Raw genomic sequence first — 13,091 nt, 5'->3', positions numbered from 1 at the left:
CAATTTTTATCATTTTTAAAGAAAAATACAATTTTAACTTTACTAATTTAAAATTTAAAAAATTTCAAAGGGTGTAAATAAAAATATTTCTATTTTAAAAGCATCGGGCTCTTGCCAGCCCCCTAGTTTCACTCGATGCTGTGAATAATTTCTTACCATTGTTAAAAATTTATTTTAAATTTATTTAGTTAAAATATTAAGTTATTAATTATTTAATATAATTAAAAGGAAATTTTGTTTAATTAATTGTTTTATTTTATGAAAGATTATAATTAATTATTTTAATCCTTTCCTAGCGAGTACAAAATCATGTATCAGAAAATGAGGATTTTGACTTTTCATTATTTTATATTAATAATAAATTTCAATAATTTGAAATTATTAAATGATATTATTCTTCTAAGCAATCAAAGATATTTTATTAAAAAAACAGAACATTAGAACAAGGACGATAACAAAGTGTATCAAGGCACACATTACCCCAACCCAGATCAACATTAAACAATTTGATTGAGATCAACTTTTTCTGGCTCAGCAAAAATATTTTATTAAAGATCAACTTGAATTAAAAGGAAAATTAAAGCACGTAGTCATTAATTTATTACTAGTGTTATAAAATAGTCAAATTTGTAGTCATCCAAAGCCATTGACTCAATTGCGCCTACCACGAACGTGGTGTCATCCACCAAATGCTAATAAACTAATCTTCAGAAATTTTGTGTTTTTCAGTTATTTAACCATTGGAAGACGTAATTAAACTAATAAATAGATATATAAAAAAAAAAAGCATTATTACAACACCTCTCCCTTTTGAGCAAGAATATTATATGTACTGATTGTTCTGAATCATTGTAATTACAATATCATGGAGAGCAAGAAAAGTAGCCTGGCATCATCCACCCCAAATATCTCACCTTCTGCGCAAGGTTTAACCCAATTCCAAGGCTTTTGGATCCCCACTCGGATTGCTCCCATTTCATCCATAATCTCATTTCAGAAATATTTCCAGGCTCTAGATGAAGATATTATTGTTGCCTCTAATCCCAAAGCTGGCACCACTTGGCTCAAGGCTTTGGTGTTTACAATTGTCAACCGCCATTCTTATAAGCTATCAAATACCCCTTTGAACTCTGCAAATCCTCATCAACTAATTTCACATTTTGAGATCAAATTTTATAAGGAAAATCTTAATCCTGATCTCTCTAAAATCCCGTCCCCAAGGTTGTTTTCTACTCATCTCCCGTATCCAATGCTAGCTGATTCCATCAAACGTTCAAATTGTCGAATTGTTTTGCAGAGGTGAAGAATCGTATGGACCTTTTTGGGAACATGCTTTAGGATACTGGAACATGAGCATGGAGAAGCCATCGAATATATTGTTTATGAGATATGAAGAACTGAAGGAAGATCCAGTGGCTCAAACAAAGAGATTGGCTGAATTCTTAGGATTTCCTTTCTCCATTGAAGAAGAGAAAACAGGTGTGGTTAACCAAATTATTGATTTTTGCAGTTTCAACCATTTGAAAGAGTTGGAGGTCAACAAAACTGGGAAGATGCCAAGATCTATAATACCTAGTAATAAGTTGTTTTTTAGGAGTGGGAAAGTAGGTGATTATATTAATTATCTCTCTCCTACTGCGGTGGAACTTTTAAGCAATGTTTTGAAAGAAAAACTAAGTGAATCTAGTTTAACTTTCAACTAAGTTGCTTAGTAACATTTGTTTATGTTATGTCCAATATTTTCCTTTTTTCTATAAACTTGTTTCTTATCTACCTTTTATTTCTTCTAATAAAATTATATTTTTCAGCTTCAAACTTTTAAAAAAGTTAATTTCATAAATAAAAAAATTGACCGATGGTAGATCTCTCATACATACCTAAATGTGTATAGGTAAACCAATTCGAAGGTTGGACTATTCATCTAATCTAGTAAACCCAATTCACTTAAGTCATGTTTGAGTTAAAACTTTTAATAAGTTGAGTTAATTTAGTTAATTATTATTTAATAATTAATAACAGTATTTTATTTAATTTAACCCAGAAAAATATATAATATACAACAATAAATTTTAATAATATTTATAATAGAAAATATTTGAAATTTGATGAATGGTAGAGTCATGTATGTGTATTTATGGTTGCTATTCTTTGTAATGTTCTTATGAACTTTCTTGGAAAGAACGAGTAAATATATAAATATATATTAGATTTATTTTAGAAAACGTATTTATAAAAAGTGGGAAAAGATAAAAGTGCATCATAATACTATTGGTTATAATTTAAAGGAAAAATATTTTTATAATTTTATGTTTGAATCAGTCATCCGTTAAAAATGATACCAATTAAATAATTTAAACCAACATGAATATTATAAATGTTTGGTCCTAATTTTATGGCACATAGCTTTTTTTCCTTTCGGGAACGTGAGGTGAGTGAATAAAGAGTAGAGAACATAGGGAAGAAATTAAAGATTATAATGAATTATTTTAATCCTTTGCCTAGCACGTACAAAATCATGTATCACAAAATTAGGGATTTTGGCTTTTCTTTATTTTTATATTAATAATAAATCTCAAATTAAATATTATTATTTTTCTAAGCAATCAAAGATATTTTATTTTTTTTAAAAAAAAAAACATTAGAGCAAAAAAGATAATAAAGTGCATCAAGGCACACCATACCCCAACCCAGATCAACTTTTTTTTTTCTGAGCAAAAATATTTTCTTAGAGATGAACTTAAATCAAAAAGAAAATTAAAGCCTCAATCATTTGAGACGTAGTGATTCTAGTGTTATAAAATAATCAAATTTGTAGTGATCCAAACTCAATGACTTAGTTGAGCCTCCCATGAACGTGGTGTCATCCACCAAATCTTCCACAAAACCCAAATGCTAATAAAATAATCTTTAAAAATGTTGCTTTTTTTCAGTAATTTAACCATTGGAAGACGTAATTAAGCTAATAAATAGATATTAAAAAAACCCATTATTACAGCACCTATGATTTTTGAGCAAGAATTTTATATATACTGATTGTGCTAAATCATTGCAATTACAATATTATGGAGAGCAAGGAAAGTAGCCTGGAAACATCCACCCCAAATGTCTCACCTTCTGCTGCAGCATCTAATGCATATGCGCTAGGTTTAACCCAATTCCAAGGCTTTTGGATCCCTTCTACGCGTGTTCCCACTTCATCCATAATCTCATTTCAGAAATATTTCCAGGCTCTTGATGATGATATCATTGTTGCCTCTAAGCCCAAAGCTGGCACCACTTGGCTCAAGGCTTTGGTGTTTACAATTGTCAACCGTCATTCTTATACGCTCTCAAATACCCCTTTGAACTCTGCAAATCCTCATCAACTGATTCCATTTTTTGAGATCAAGCTTTATAGGGAAAGCCCTAATCCCGATCTCTCTAAAATCCCATCCCCAAGGTTGTTTTCTACTCATCTCCCTTATCCAATGCTAGCCGATTCCATCAAACATTCAAATTGCCGGATTATTTATATAACCCGTAATCCGTTTGACATCATTGTCTCACTTTGGCACTTTTTTAGATTTATGGATGATTGGTCAGTAGAAGACTGTTTTGAGATGTTTTGTAGAGGTGAAGAAGGGTATGGACCCTTTTGGGACCATGCTTTAGGGTACTGGAACATGAGCTTGGAGAAGCCATATTCAAATGTATTTTTCTTGAGATATGAAAAGTTGAAGGAAGATCCAGTGGCTCAAACAAAGAGATTGGCTGAATTCTTAGGATTTCCTTTCTCCATGGAAGAAGAGAAAACAGGTGTGGTTAACCAAATTGTTGATTTTTGCAGTTTTAACAATTTGAAAGATTTGGAGGTCAACAAAACTGGAAAAATGGCAGAAACAATATTACCTAGTAATAAGTTGTTTTTCAGGAGTGGAAAAGTGGGTGATTATGTTAATTATCTCACTCCTGCTGCTGTGGAACGTTTCAATAACATTTTAGAAGAAAAATTAAGTGGATCTGGTTTAACATTCAAGTAATTTTCTTAATAATATTTGCTCTTAGAATAAAGTTACAGATTGCATGGCCAAAATAGCTACTCAACTTGTTAGTTTACAACTATTTGTTGCTTCTCCAGGTACAATGAAAAACATTTTGTTAGAATATTGTAATAAAACCTTAGTATTTTAATGAAACTAGTGGTTGTAATCGCATAGTTGATGTTTCTTTTCTACCAAAAGAAAATGTCATGTACAATGTTTTTCCTTTATTGTAAAATGTTGTATTTTTTTCCTTTTGTTTTATGTCTACCTTTTGTGTGTTGATGTGTTCCGCATCATGTTACCTCTTTTTCTAATAAATTTACGTTTTCAGCATGACTTTTTTAATATTATTAGTTTCCTGAAATATGAGCATTTGATAGTAATGAAATTTAGCTGAAATTACATTCTCTGCTTTGAATCATTCGATTATCAATAGTTGCATCCAAATAATATTTTTATCAATATAATAAGTATATCTAATCCATTTGAAAGTTTACTTATATAACTACAATTATATTGTAAAGTTTAACCATTAAAATTTAAAAAATAATAATATATAAAACAAAATTTAATTTTCCACTGTATACACCTAATTTTATCCAAAAAGAAAAATTTGTTGATAATTTTATTCAAAATTTAAGGTAATTAATTTTTCAATTCTAAATGAATTTTATTTTTGGTAAGTGAGTAAAATTTTAGTAAATAAAATTAAAAGTTTTGAGACTCGAAATCTCAAATAGAAGCACCCACAGAGTATAAAAAGAGAAAACCACACATTTCCAATGAAATTCACTAAACAAACAAAAACCATCTAAAACACACCTTCAATATCACTAAAAAAGCTTCAACCATACCTCACTACCAGTAATCACACTTCACGAATTCTGTAACCAGAAAAAAACCTCCACAAATACCACTGAACGCAAAGCCAACAAGAAGTTCCAATTGGATCCACTATGTTACTTGCCTTCTTCAATACCTTTAACGACCAACACCTACTCCACTCATATCAAACACTGCTGAAATCTTCATATAAGAATTTGTCAAGTCACAATCTCGACCAAAACATCCACAACATTATCTTCATCACCCTCCAAATTTTTTCTGCTTCTCGAAACATACCTATTTGCTATTTCTAAAATCAAATTCTGTTAGAGCCTCTTTGTTGAAACCATTTTTTTTACCAATCCTTTTTTATGAGGTGTGATTGGGTTACCTAGTTAAAGTGGTTGTTTTTAATAAACGGTTTTATTTATTTAAACAACGATTTTGATCCACGAAATTCAGAAAGATAGGTTCGGGAGTCAGTTACGCACGAGGAAGGATTAGCACCCTCGTAACGCCCAAAATTAGTACCTAGTTGATTAATTATTTTGTTAGCGTCAAAAATTGAGAACTTTGAAGAAAAATACGATCAATCATTAAATTATTGCTTAATTGAAAATTTTTTGAAAAAAATGGCATATTTCACTTTAATCGAGGAAAAAAACTTATGTTTAATAAGTTAGGACACGATATTTTAAATCCCCGAAACGAGAATAAACACCGAAAATTATTTATTTGAAAGACATTTGATTATCTTAGTTTTAGAAAGAAATCACATTCCGTGAGTTAGAACACGATCTTTTCATGATTCTCGAGATTATTTCAAATTCATGCTTTTAAAAATGTTCGTTTATTCGGATTAATCGAGAAAGTCGAAACCCCATAAGTTAGGGAACGACCTTTCAAATCTCAAAATACGAAAAAGCTTATTTTAGAGAATATAGTTTTATTTGTCGAGTAAAGATTAATGCACTACAATTTATAATAAAAATGTGAAAGCGAATCACGGTATTAATACACATATCAACATAATAATAGATGCGATAATACTAACAACAGTAATATGAGACAGTAATATGAGCAAAGATATAAAAATAAGATAAATATTCACGGCGGTCGGAAATCCAAAAGTTTTTTATTTTTCGGTGATTGACAAGGGTAAGCCTCTTCTTCTTCTTTTTTACTATATATCTATATTCTTTCTTAAATGTTTCCAACCCTTAGGTTTGGTTAGTTTTAAATAATAGTCCTGTTTCATGTCCCCGTACTATTTAGAAGCTTCCAGAGTATTATTAGTCCAATAATCATTATTTCAATGCAAAATGCTTGGAAAAAATCATAATGATGGACAGAACTGAATTCTATCAGGTACAAAAGTTGAACAAAATAAATTAATCAAAGAAAGTAAACATTACTAAAATACAAAATGAGTAAAAGGAAAATAGGTGCCCCGTCGCAACCTGAGCTTCTTTGTACGAACTTCTTAAGGACCATTTTGAGCTCAACATGTGTTTAGGAGATCAAGAGTACTTTGTCGATGCCCTAAGATGTAGCATATCTCCTCCTTGTTAAATCAGGCATCGCAAGACTACCGTATGTCCCACCTTCAATCAAAATTTGAATTGCCCTTTCATGGGTTTTCAATTCAAAATCCCTTTGGTCTCAAGGCGCCCTCTGCGGGTTTTCGCCTTCAGCTCTACTTTTTCTTTTCTTATTTTTTTTTCAAGTGAAGTATTTCTTGACTAATTCTGAATTCACTGGATTAGGCAGAGTCTTGCCATCCATTCAGTTAAGATCAACGCTCCTCCAGAAAAGACCTTCTTTACCACATAAGGTCCTTCCCAGTTTGATATCCATTTTCCTCTGAAATCCTTTTGTATGGGCAGGATCTTTTTCAATACTAGGTCTCCCTTATGAAATTCTATAGGACGAACCTTTTTTTTTTGTAAGCTCTCATCATCTATTTTTGGTACATTTGACCATGACGGATAGCTTTCAACCTCTTCTCTTCAATCAAATTTAACTAATCATATTAGGCTTGGATCTATTTTGCTTCATCCAACTTCAGCTCTGACAAGTCATTTTTCCCACAATCTTCTTGATATTCTTATTAGCCGCCTCAATTGCACCGTTCATTTTCGGACGATACGGTGATGAGTTGTGGTGCCTGATCTTGAACTGACAGTAGACTTCGAATATAGTGCTATTGTTCAAATTCAATGCATTGTCTGATATGATCATTTCTAGTATTCCATATTGATAAATGATTTCCTTCTTCAGGAATTTGCTAACTACCGACCGTGTAACATTGGCATATGAAATGGCCTTTACCCACTTGGTGAAATAGTCGATGACTACAAAGATGAATCAATGTCTATTTGAAGCTTTCGGTGAAATTGGCCTAATGACATTCATGCCTCACATAAAGAAAGGCCATGGAGAAGTCATAACATGCAAAAGCGAAAGAGGTACATGAATTTTATCTCCATAAATTTGGCACTTATGGCATTTTTTGGCATAATTGATGCAATATCCTTTCATGGTGGACCAGTAATATCCGAATCTCATGATTTGCCTGGCCATTGTGAAACCATTTGCATGCGTTCCGTAGACACCCTCGTGGACTTCTTCCAAGGTTTTCTTGACCTTGACAGCGTCTACACATCTTAGTAGCACCTGATCTTTTATCTTTTTATATAGGATCTCCCTATCTAAGACATATTCACTAGCCAGTCTTCTTAGTGTCCTTTTATTATTCTCAGTTACTTGGTTAAGGTATTCACTATTCTTAATGTATCGTAATATATCATCGTACCAAGGATGATCATCCTTTTCTTCTTCTTCTTTGATGTTGTAACAATGAGCCGAAGCCTCATAAATACTCATTTGGATTGGTTTTACATCTTCTTGTTTGTTCACTTTGATCATGGAAGCTAAAGTTGTTAATGGGTCAGCCATCTGATTTTCTTCTCATAAGAGGTAGCAGAAGATGATATCATCAAACTCTTTAATTAATTCAAGGATTAAACTTCAATAATCGATCAACTTGGGATCTATTGTCTCTCATTCACCTTTAAGCTGATAGATCACTAGCGCAGAATCTCCATAGACCTCCAACACCTTAATCTTACGTTCTATGACTGCACAAATTCTCATGATACACACTTCGTATTCAGCCATATTTTTTGCGCAATCAAAATCCAACTTACTAGTGAAGGGATAATGATCTCCATTTGGGGATACCAAGACTGCCCCGATTTCGTTACCCATAGCATTTGATGCTCCGTCAAAGTTTAGCTTCCAAATATGACCTTCTTGAGAGTCTTCTTCAGTGATTGCCACGTACATTAGATCTTTATTTGAGAAATCAAATTTTAGAGGCTCATTGTCTTTTGGAGCTCTACTGGCTAGAAAATCTGCTATTGCACTCCCTTTACTACTTTCTGGTTCACATAGACTATGTTAAATTCGGAAAGTAGAATTTGCCATCGGGCCATCCTTCTATTCAAGGTAGTAGACTCCATCATGTATTTTAGAAGATCGAGTTTTGAAATAAGCCAAGTTGTGTGGTACAACGTATACTGTCTCAATCTTTGAGTTGTCCATATTAAGGCGCAGCATAAGTTCTCAATTAACGAGTATCTCGTCTCACACACAGTGAACTTCTTACTGAGGTGGTATATCACCCTTTCTTTCCTTCCTGACTTATCGTGTTGGCCAAACACACATCCCATAGAATTTTCAAATACTGCCAAATGCAGTATCAGTGGCTCATCTGGACTAGGCGGTGTCAGCACTAGGGCGTTGGACATGTATTGCTTAACCTTGTCGAAAGTTTTCTGGCACTCATCATCCCAAACACCTGGGTTGTGTTTCTTAAGGAGCCGAAATATGGGGTCGCATTTCTCAATTAATTGTGAAATGAACCGAGTAATGTAATTTAGTCTTCCTAGGAAACCTTGAGCTTCTTTTTGAATGTGTGGTGGAGGCAATTTTTGTATAGCCTTAACTTTGTCTGGGTTGATCTCAATCCTCTTTTCACTGACTGCGAATCATAGCAGTTTCCCTGACCTCGCCCCAAAAGTACATTTTACTTGATTAAGCTTTAGCTGGAATTTCCTCAACCTCAAGAATAATTTCCTCAAGGCTTGTACATGCCCCTCTTCTGTTTAGGATTTGGCAATCGTACCTTTGACATAAACTTTAATCCTATCATGGAGTAGAGTTACCATAGCTCTCTGATATGTCGCTCCCGCATTTTCAGTCCAAATGGCATCACCTTATAGCAAAATATTCTCCACATGGTCACAAATGTAGCCTTATCCATGTCTTCAGGATGCATCTTTATCTGGTTGTATCCTGAGAAGTCATCTATGAAAGAGAATAATGAATAACTTGCCATGTTGTCCACTAAGGTGTCGATATGGGGCAATGGGAAATTGTCCTTTAGGCTAGCTTTGTTTATGTCCTTATAATCTACGCACATTCGTACTTTCCTATCATTTTTAGGGACGGGACGAGATTGGCTACCCATTCTGAGTATTTGACCACTTTTAAGAAACCAACATTGAATTACTTTTTGACCTCTTCTCTTATTTTTAGCAAAACATCGGCCCTCATCCTTCGGAGCTTCTGTTGAACTGGCTTGCAGTCTTCTTTTATGGGGAGGCGGTGCACCATAATATCAGTGCTTAGCTCGGGTATATCTTGATACGACCATGCGAAGACATCTTTGAATTGAAGTAACTCAATGAGGTCTCGCTTTATTTCTTCGACGATGCAAGCTCCAATCTTCACTTCTTTCTTTTTTTGTCTGTCTTCCAAATTCACAATCTCTACTGAATCTTTGTGACGTAGAATCTATTTCTCTTCTTGTTCTATCATCCTTAAAAAATCCAAAGATAAATTACAGTCTTTGTCATCTTCAAAGTCCTGAGATCCCTCTAGACACATTGTACAGCCCAAATTTTGCCCGGGCTAAAAAGCCCAACATCTAAAAACTCAACAGCCCAAAACCCTTTAACACTAGCCCATAGCAATTAAAAAAAAGGAAAGAAGAAGACTAAAAAAAAACCTAGCCATAATCCCTATGCTTGACTATCGGCCAACTTGCCCTGTCCCATTGCCCATACCTCCACTTACTCCATTCATGATTCCCGTATGTCCCGCTCCATGTTTTCACCCATGTTTCACGTCCCTCGTTTTCTACAACTGCAACACCTGCAATTGAAGCAAAGAGATAGGTGGAAAATGTATGGTTTTTGGCTATAAAGCCTTCAATTTTTCATTGTAAAAGGGGAGGACAGATGGTACTAGAAGGAGGGTTTTTTTTTAAAAAAAAAACGAACAGTTGTACTACATACAATAGAGAGCACTTCAGGAAATAAAAACAGATCAAGGGAGTTATTCTAAGGTTTTACTTTCTTTTATTTGCTCTATTTATTTTACTTTTGAATCTTTTATATATAATATATATATATATATATATATCTACACATATTTCGTGAAATAAAAAAGGAAGGAGGTACCTTTCTTCACCTGGAAAAGGGGCTCTGGTTGCCATGCTTGAGGGTCGCTGATGGCGAAGCCGGCGATGGTGATCTGCCGGAATTTGGGAGTGAATCGCAAGATGAGAGGGGGGTTGAGAGCCTTCTCTCTGTTTTGAAAAATGAATGCAGGGTGGTGTTTTAACTTTTTTTTATTTTTTAAAAAAGGTTTTTTAATGAAAAAGAAGGAGATAGTGTATGGTTTTAATTAATAATAAAACAAAGTAGCATGGGGGAGTGGGATCAGCACGCTTTTTTGCTTGGGACCATGTGCATTTTACCTTTAATTGGGTAATTTGCACAATTGGTCCCCTCCTTTGCGCTAGCCTTCAATCAGGCTATATTTAAGTTTTTTTTTAAATTATTTTAAATTGGCCCTGCAATCTGGGCGCTATTTCAATTTGCCCCTTAGCACAGATTTTAAGATTTGGGACATTTTAATTTTAGACCTCGAACATTTATACGCAATTAATTTTAGCCCAAAATTACGTTTTAATAATTTGTTTTATTTGTAAGTTATCCCTTGGATTTTTTTCTCTCAACTAAGTTTCAGTTATTCTTCTTAGAATAAACATGTTTCAACATATTATTTTGATTTCATACTTTTGTGATTTTTTTTCCATGTGCATACTGTTTATATGAAATACCTTTATATTATTATTACTACTATATGTATTATTTATATTAAGCTTTTCCTGTATATATTACTTTGTGTATTATTTACTTTTAATCTTTTATGCCTATTATTTATTTTGGAATTTCAGTTACGCTACATATATATTATTTTTTTCTTATTTTTTTTATACAATTCAAGCTTCGTTCAAATTATTTACTTTAGAATATTTTTAATTTCATTTGTACATTACTATTTAAAATTTTCTTATAGTTCATATAGTTATATTTTCAAATTTTTTTCCTATTATTTATTTTATTTTATTTTAAAAAACTTGTTATATTTTATTTAGGTGATTTACTTGAAACTTCTTTTAAAATTGGTTTCTTATGCATTGACCCTTGGACATAAAGGTGGTATTTTCATAATATATGATGTGTTGTTATTGCATGTATTCTAAGTTGTTCCTTTGCATTTCCATATTATTTTAGATTACTCCTGAGATGTTGTTGCCACATGTTTTATTCCTTATGTTATCGAGTTTTTTTTTTATAAAAATACATTTCATTTATTTATTACATTTCTTTTGAAATTTTAACCAAGGTAATGTTCGGTATTGAAAGAATTCAAAAGATCGTACCCTAACTTACTGGGTTTCGACTTTTCTCGTTTACCCTAAATAACCGAACATCCTTTTTTAAAAAAAAAGAGTTAAAGTACATGAATTTTAAATAAAGGCAAGCTAATTCTCAAAGTTCAAGATGACGTGTCCTAACTTACTAGGCGTGACATTTTATTACTTCAAGATGAGAGAGTCTTCAACATCCGTTTTAATTTATTCGATCATTTTTAAATCAGCATTAATACAAAGAGGGATCATATTTTAAAAGTCTTTCAAGTTTTCAATTTTCGACACTAAGACACTAATTAATCAACTAGGTACCAATTTTGGGCGTATCGAGGGTGCTAATCCTTCCTCGTGCGTAACCGACTCCCAAACTCATTTTTTGATTTTCGTAGACCAAAAATAATCGTTTTAATAAATCAAAATGTTTTATTAAAATGATCGATCATAAGGTGACCCGATCACACCTAAACAAAAAAAAAAGATTAGTGCGACTCCATTTTCGTTTTAAAGTCAATCCCCGTTTTTTTTCAAAAAAAATCGTTACGATAGCTTGGCGACTCCACTGTGGACCAAATAAGAGAGTCAAGCCACGAGTTGATTAACTTTTGTCTTTATATCGATAATTGAAAATTAGGTTTTGAAATACGATTCTTTCATTGCATTTCATCAGCTTTTTGTGGTTTATGATATAATACCTACTGCATTGGTTTGAGTCCTTAAATAGTTTTGCATATCATTGCATGACCGTTGTGGTCGGAGTGAGAAACTATGCTTTCGTGAGGTTTTCACCTCCGCATGAGCTAGGGGATCACTTTTGGAATATATCAGTACTTATGTCTTCGTGAGGTTTCCACCTCTGCATGGGCATAAGGAAATGTATTCCCCTAACTGAACTTGGTCCATATGAGCCTATAATGGGTGAGGACCGAGGAATCTGCTAGTTCAGGTACCCTTGCTTTAGAACTAAACTACATATAGTGAACTTTAAGTGCTTGCTCTAGGTAGGATGGTGATGATCTTTAGTACCTACCTTTATAAGTTCTTGTTTATTACATCTTTTTATATGATACTAACTTGTTTTTTTATTTTGTCATCAACACATATCATTCATCATTAAAAGGTGTCGATTCATGGTTTGATTTCTAGTTTAGAAAGTTTTGTAATGAGGAACAATATCTTGATAAAGTGGAGGACAACACTTCTGTCTGTGTGTGGTCAGAGAAAACCCAGTTAGAAAAGGAAGATAGTGTCACTGAGAGGTATACGTCAGAGTCGTGGGACTTTACTCGTATCAGTTCAACACAGAATGAGTTTCAGGAGTTGAAAGACATTTGGGCCCAATGGGATGACGAGGCTAAGCAGCTACTCTACCAGAATTGTGGAGATCTTCCCTATTTGCTAGACATCAAGGTGGATAGGTATCTGTTTCAAGCTATGGTACAGTTTTAGAACCCTGT

At 33.2% G+C, this 13,091-nt stretch overlaps 1 protein-coding gene across 1 annotated transcript; it reads left to right on the top strand.

Annotated features, from left to right (window-relative positions):
- Positions 1–786: 786 nt before the first annotated feature.
- On the top strand, positions 787–1,758 carry LOC108452602 (cytosolic sulfotransferase 14-like). The gene is made up of 2 exons (XM_017750402.2): positions 787–1,221; positions 1,298–1,758. The coding sequence occupies exons 1-2, from the start codon at positions 866–868 to the stop codon at positions 1,701–1,703; spliced, it is 762 nt and encodes a 253-aa protein (XP_017605891.1). The 5' UTR covers positions 787–865; the 3' UTR covers positions 1,704–1,758.
- Positions 1,759–13,091: the final 11,333 nt, after the last annotated feature.

Source organism: Gossypium arboreum, chromosome 5 (assembly GCF_025698485.1).
Source record: "Gossypium arboreum isolate Shixiya-1 chromosome 5, ASM2569848v2, whole genome shotgun sequence".
Lineage (NCBI taxonomy): Eukaryota > Viridiplantae > Streptophyta > Magnoliopsida > Malvales > Malvaceae > Gossypium > Gossypium arboreum.
The sequence above is the reverse complement of the archived record's forward strand: the minus strand, read 5'-3'. Positions and strand labels throughout refer to the sequence as shown.

What these genes read in the sequence shown, in the direction of transcription:
- LOC108452602 (XM_017750402.2), top strand. Translation starts at nt 866, where the DNA reads ATGGAGAGCAAGAAAAGTAGCCTGGCATCATCCACCCCAAATATCTCA. An exon ending in TCTAAAATCCCGTCCCCAAG is followed by an intron (nt 1,222 to 1,297) that starts GTTGTTTTCTAC and finishes ATTGTTTTGCAG; the next exon opens with AGGTGAAGAATCGTATGGAC.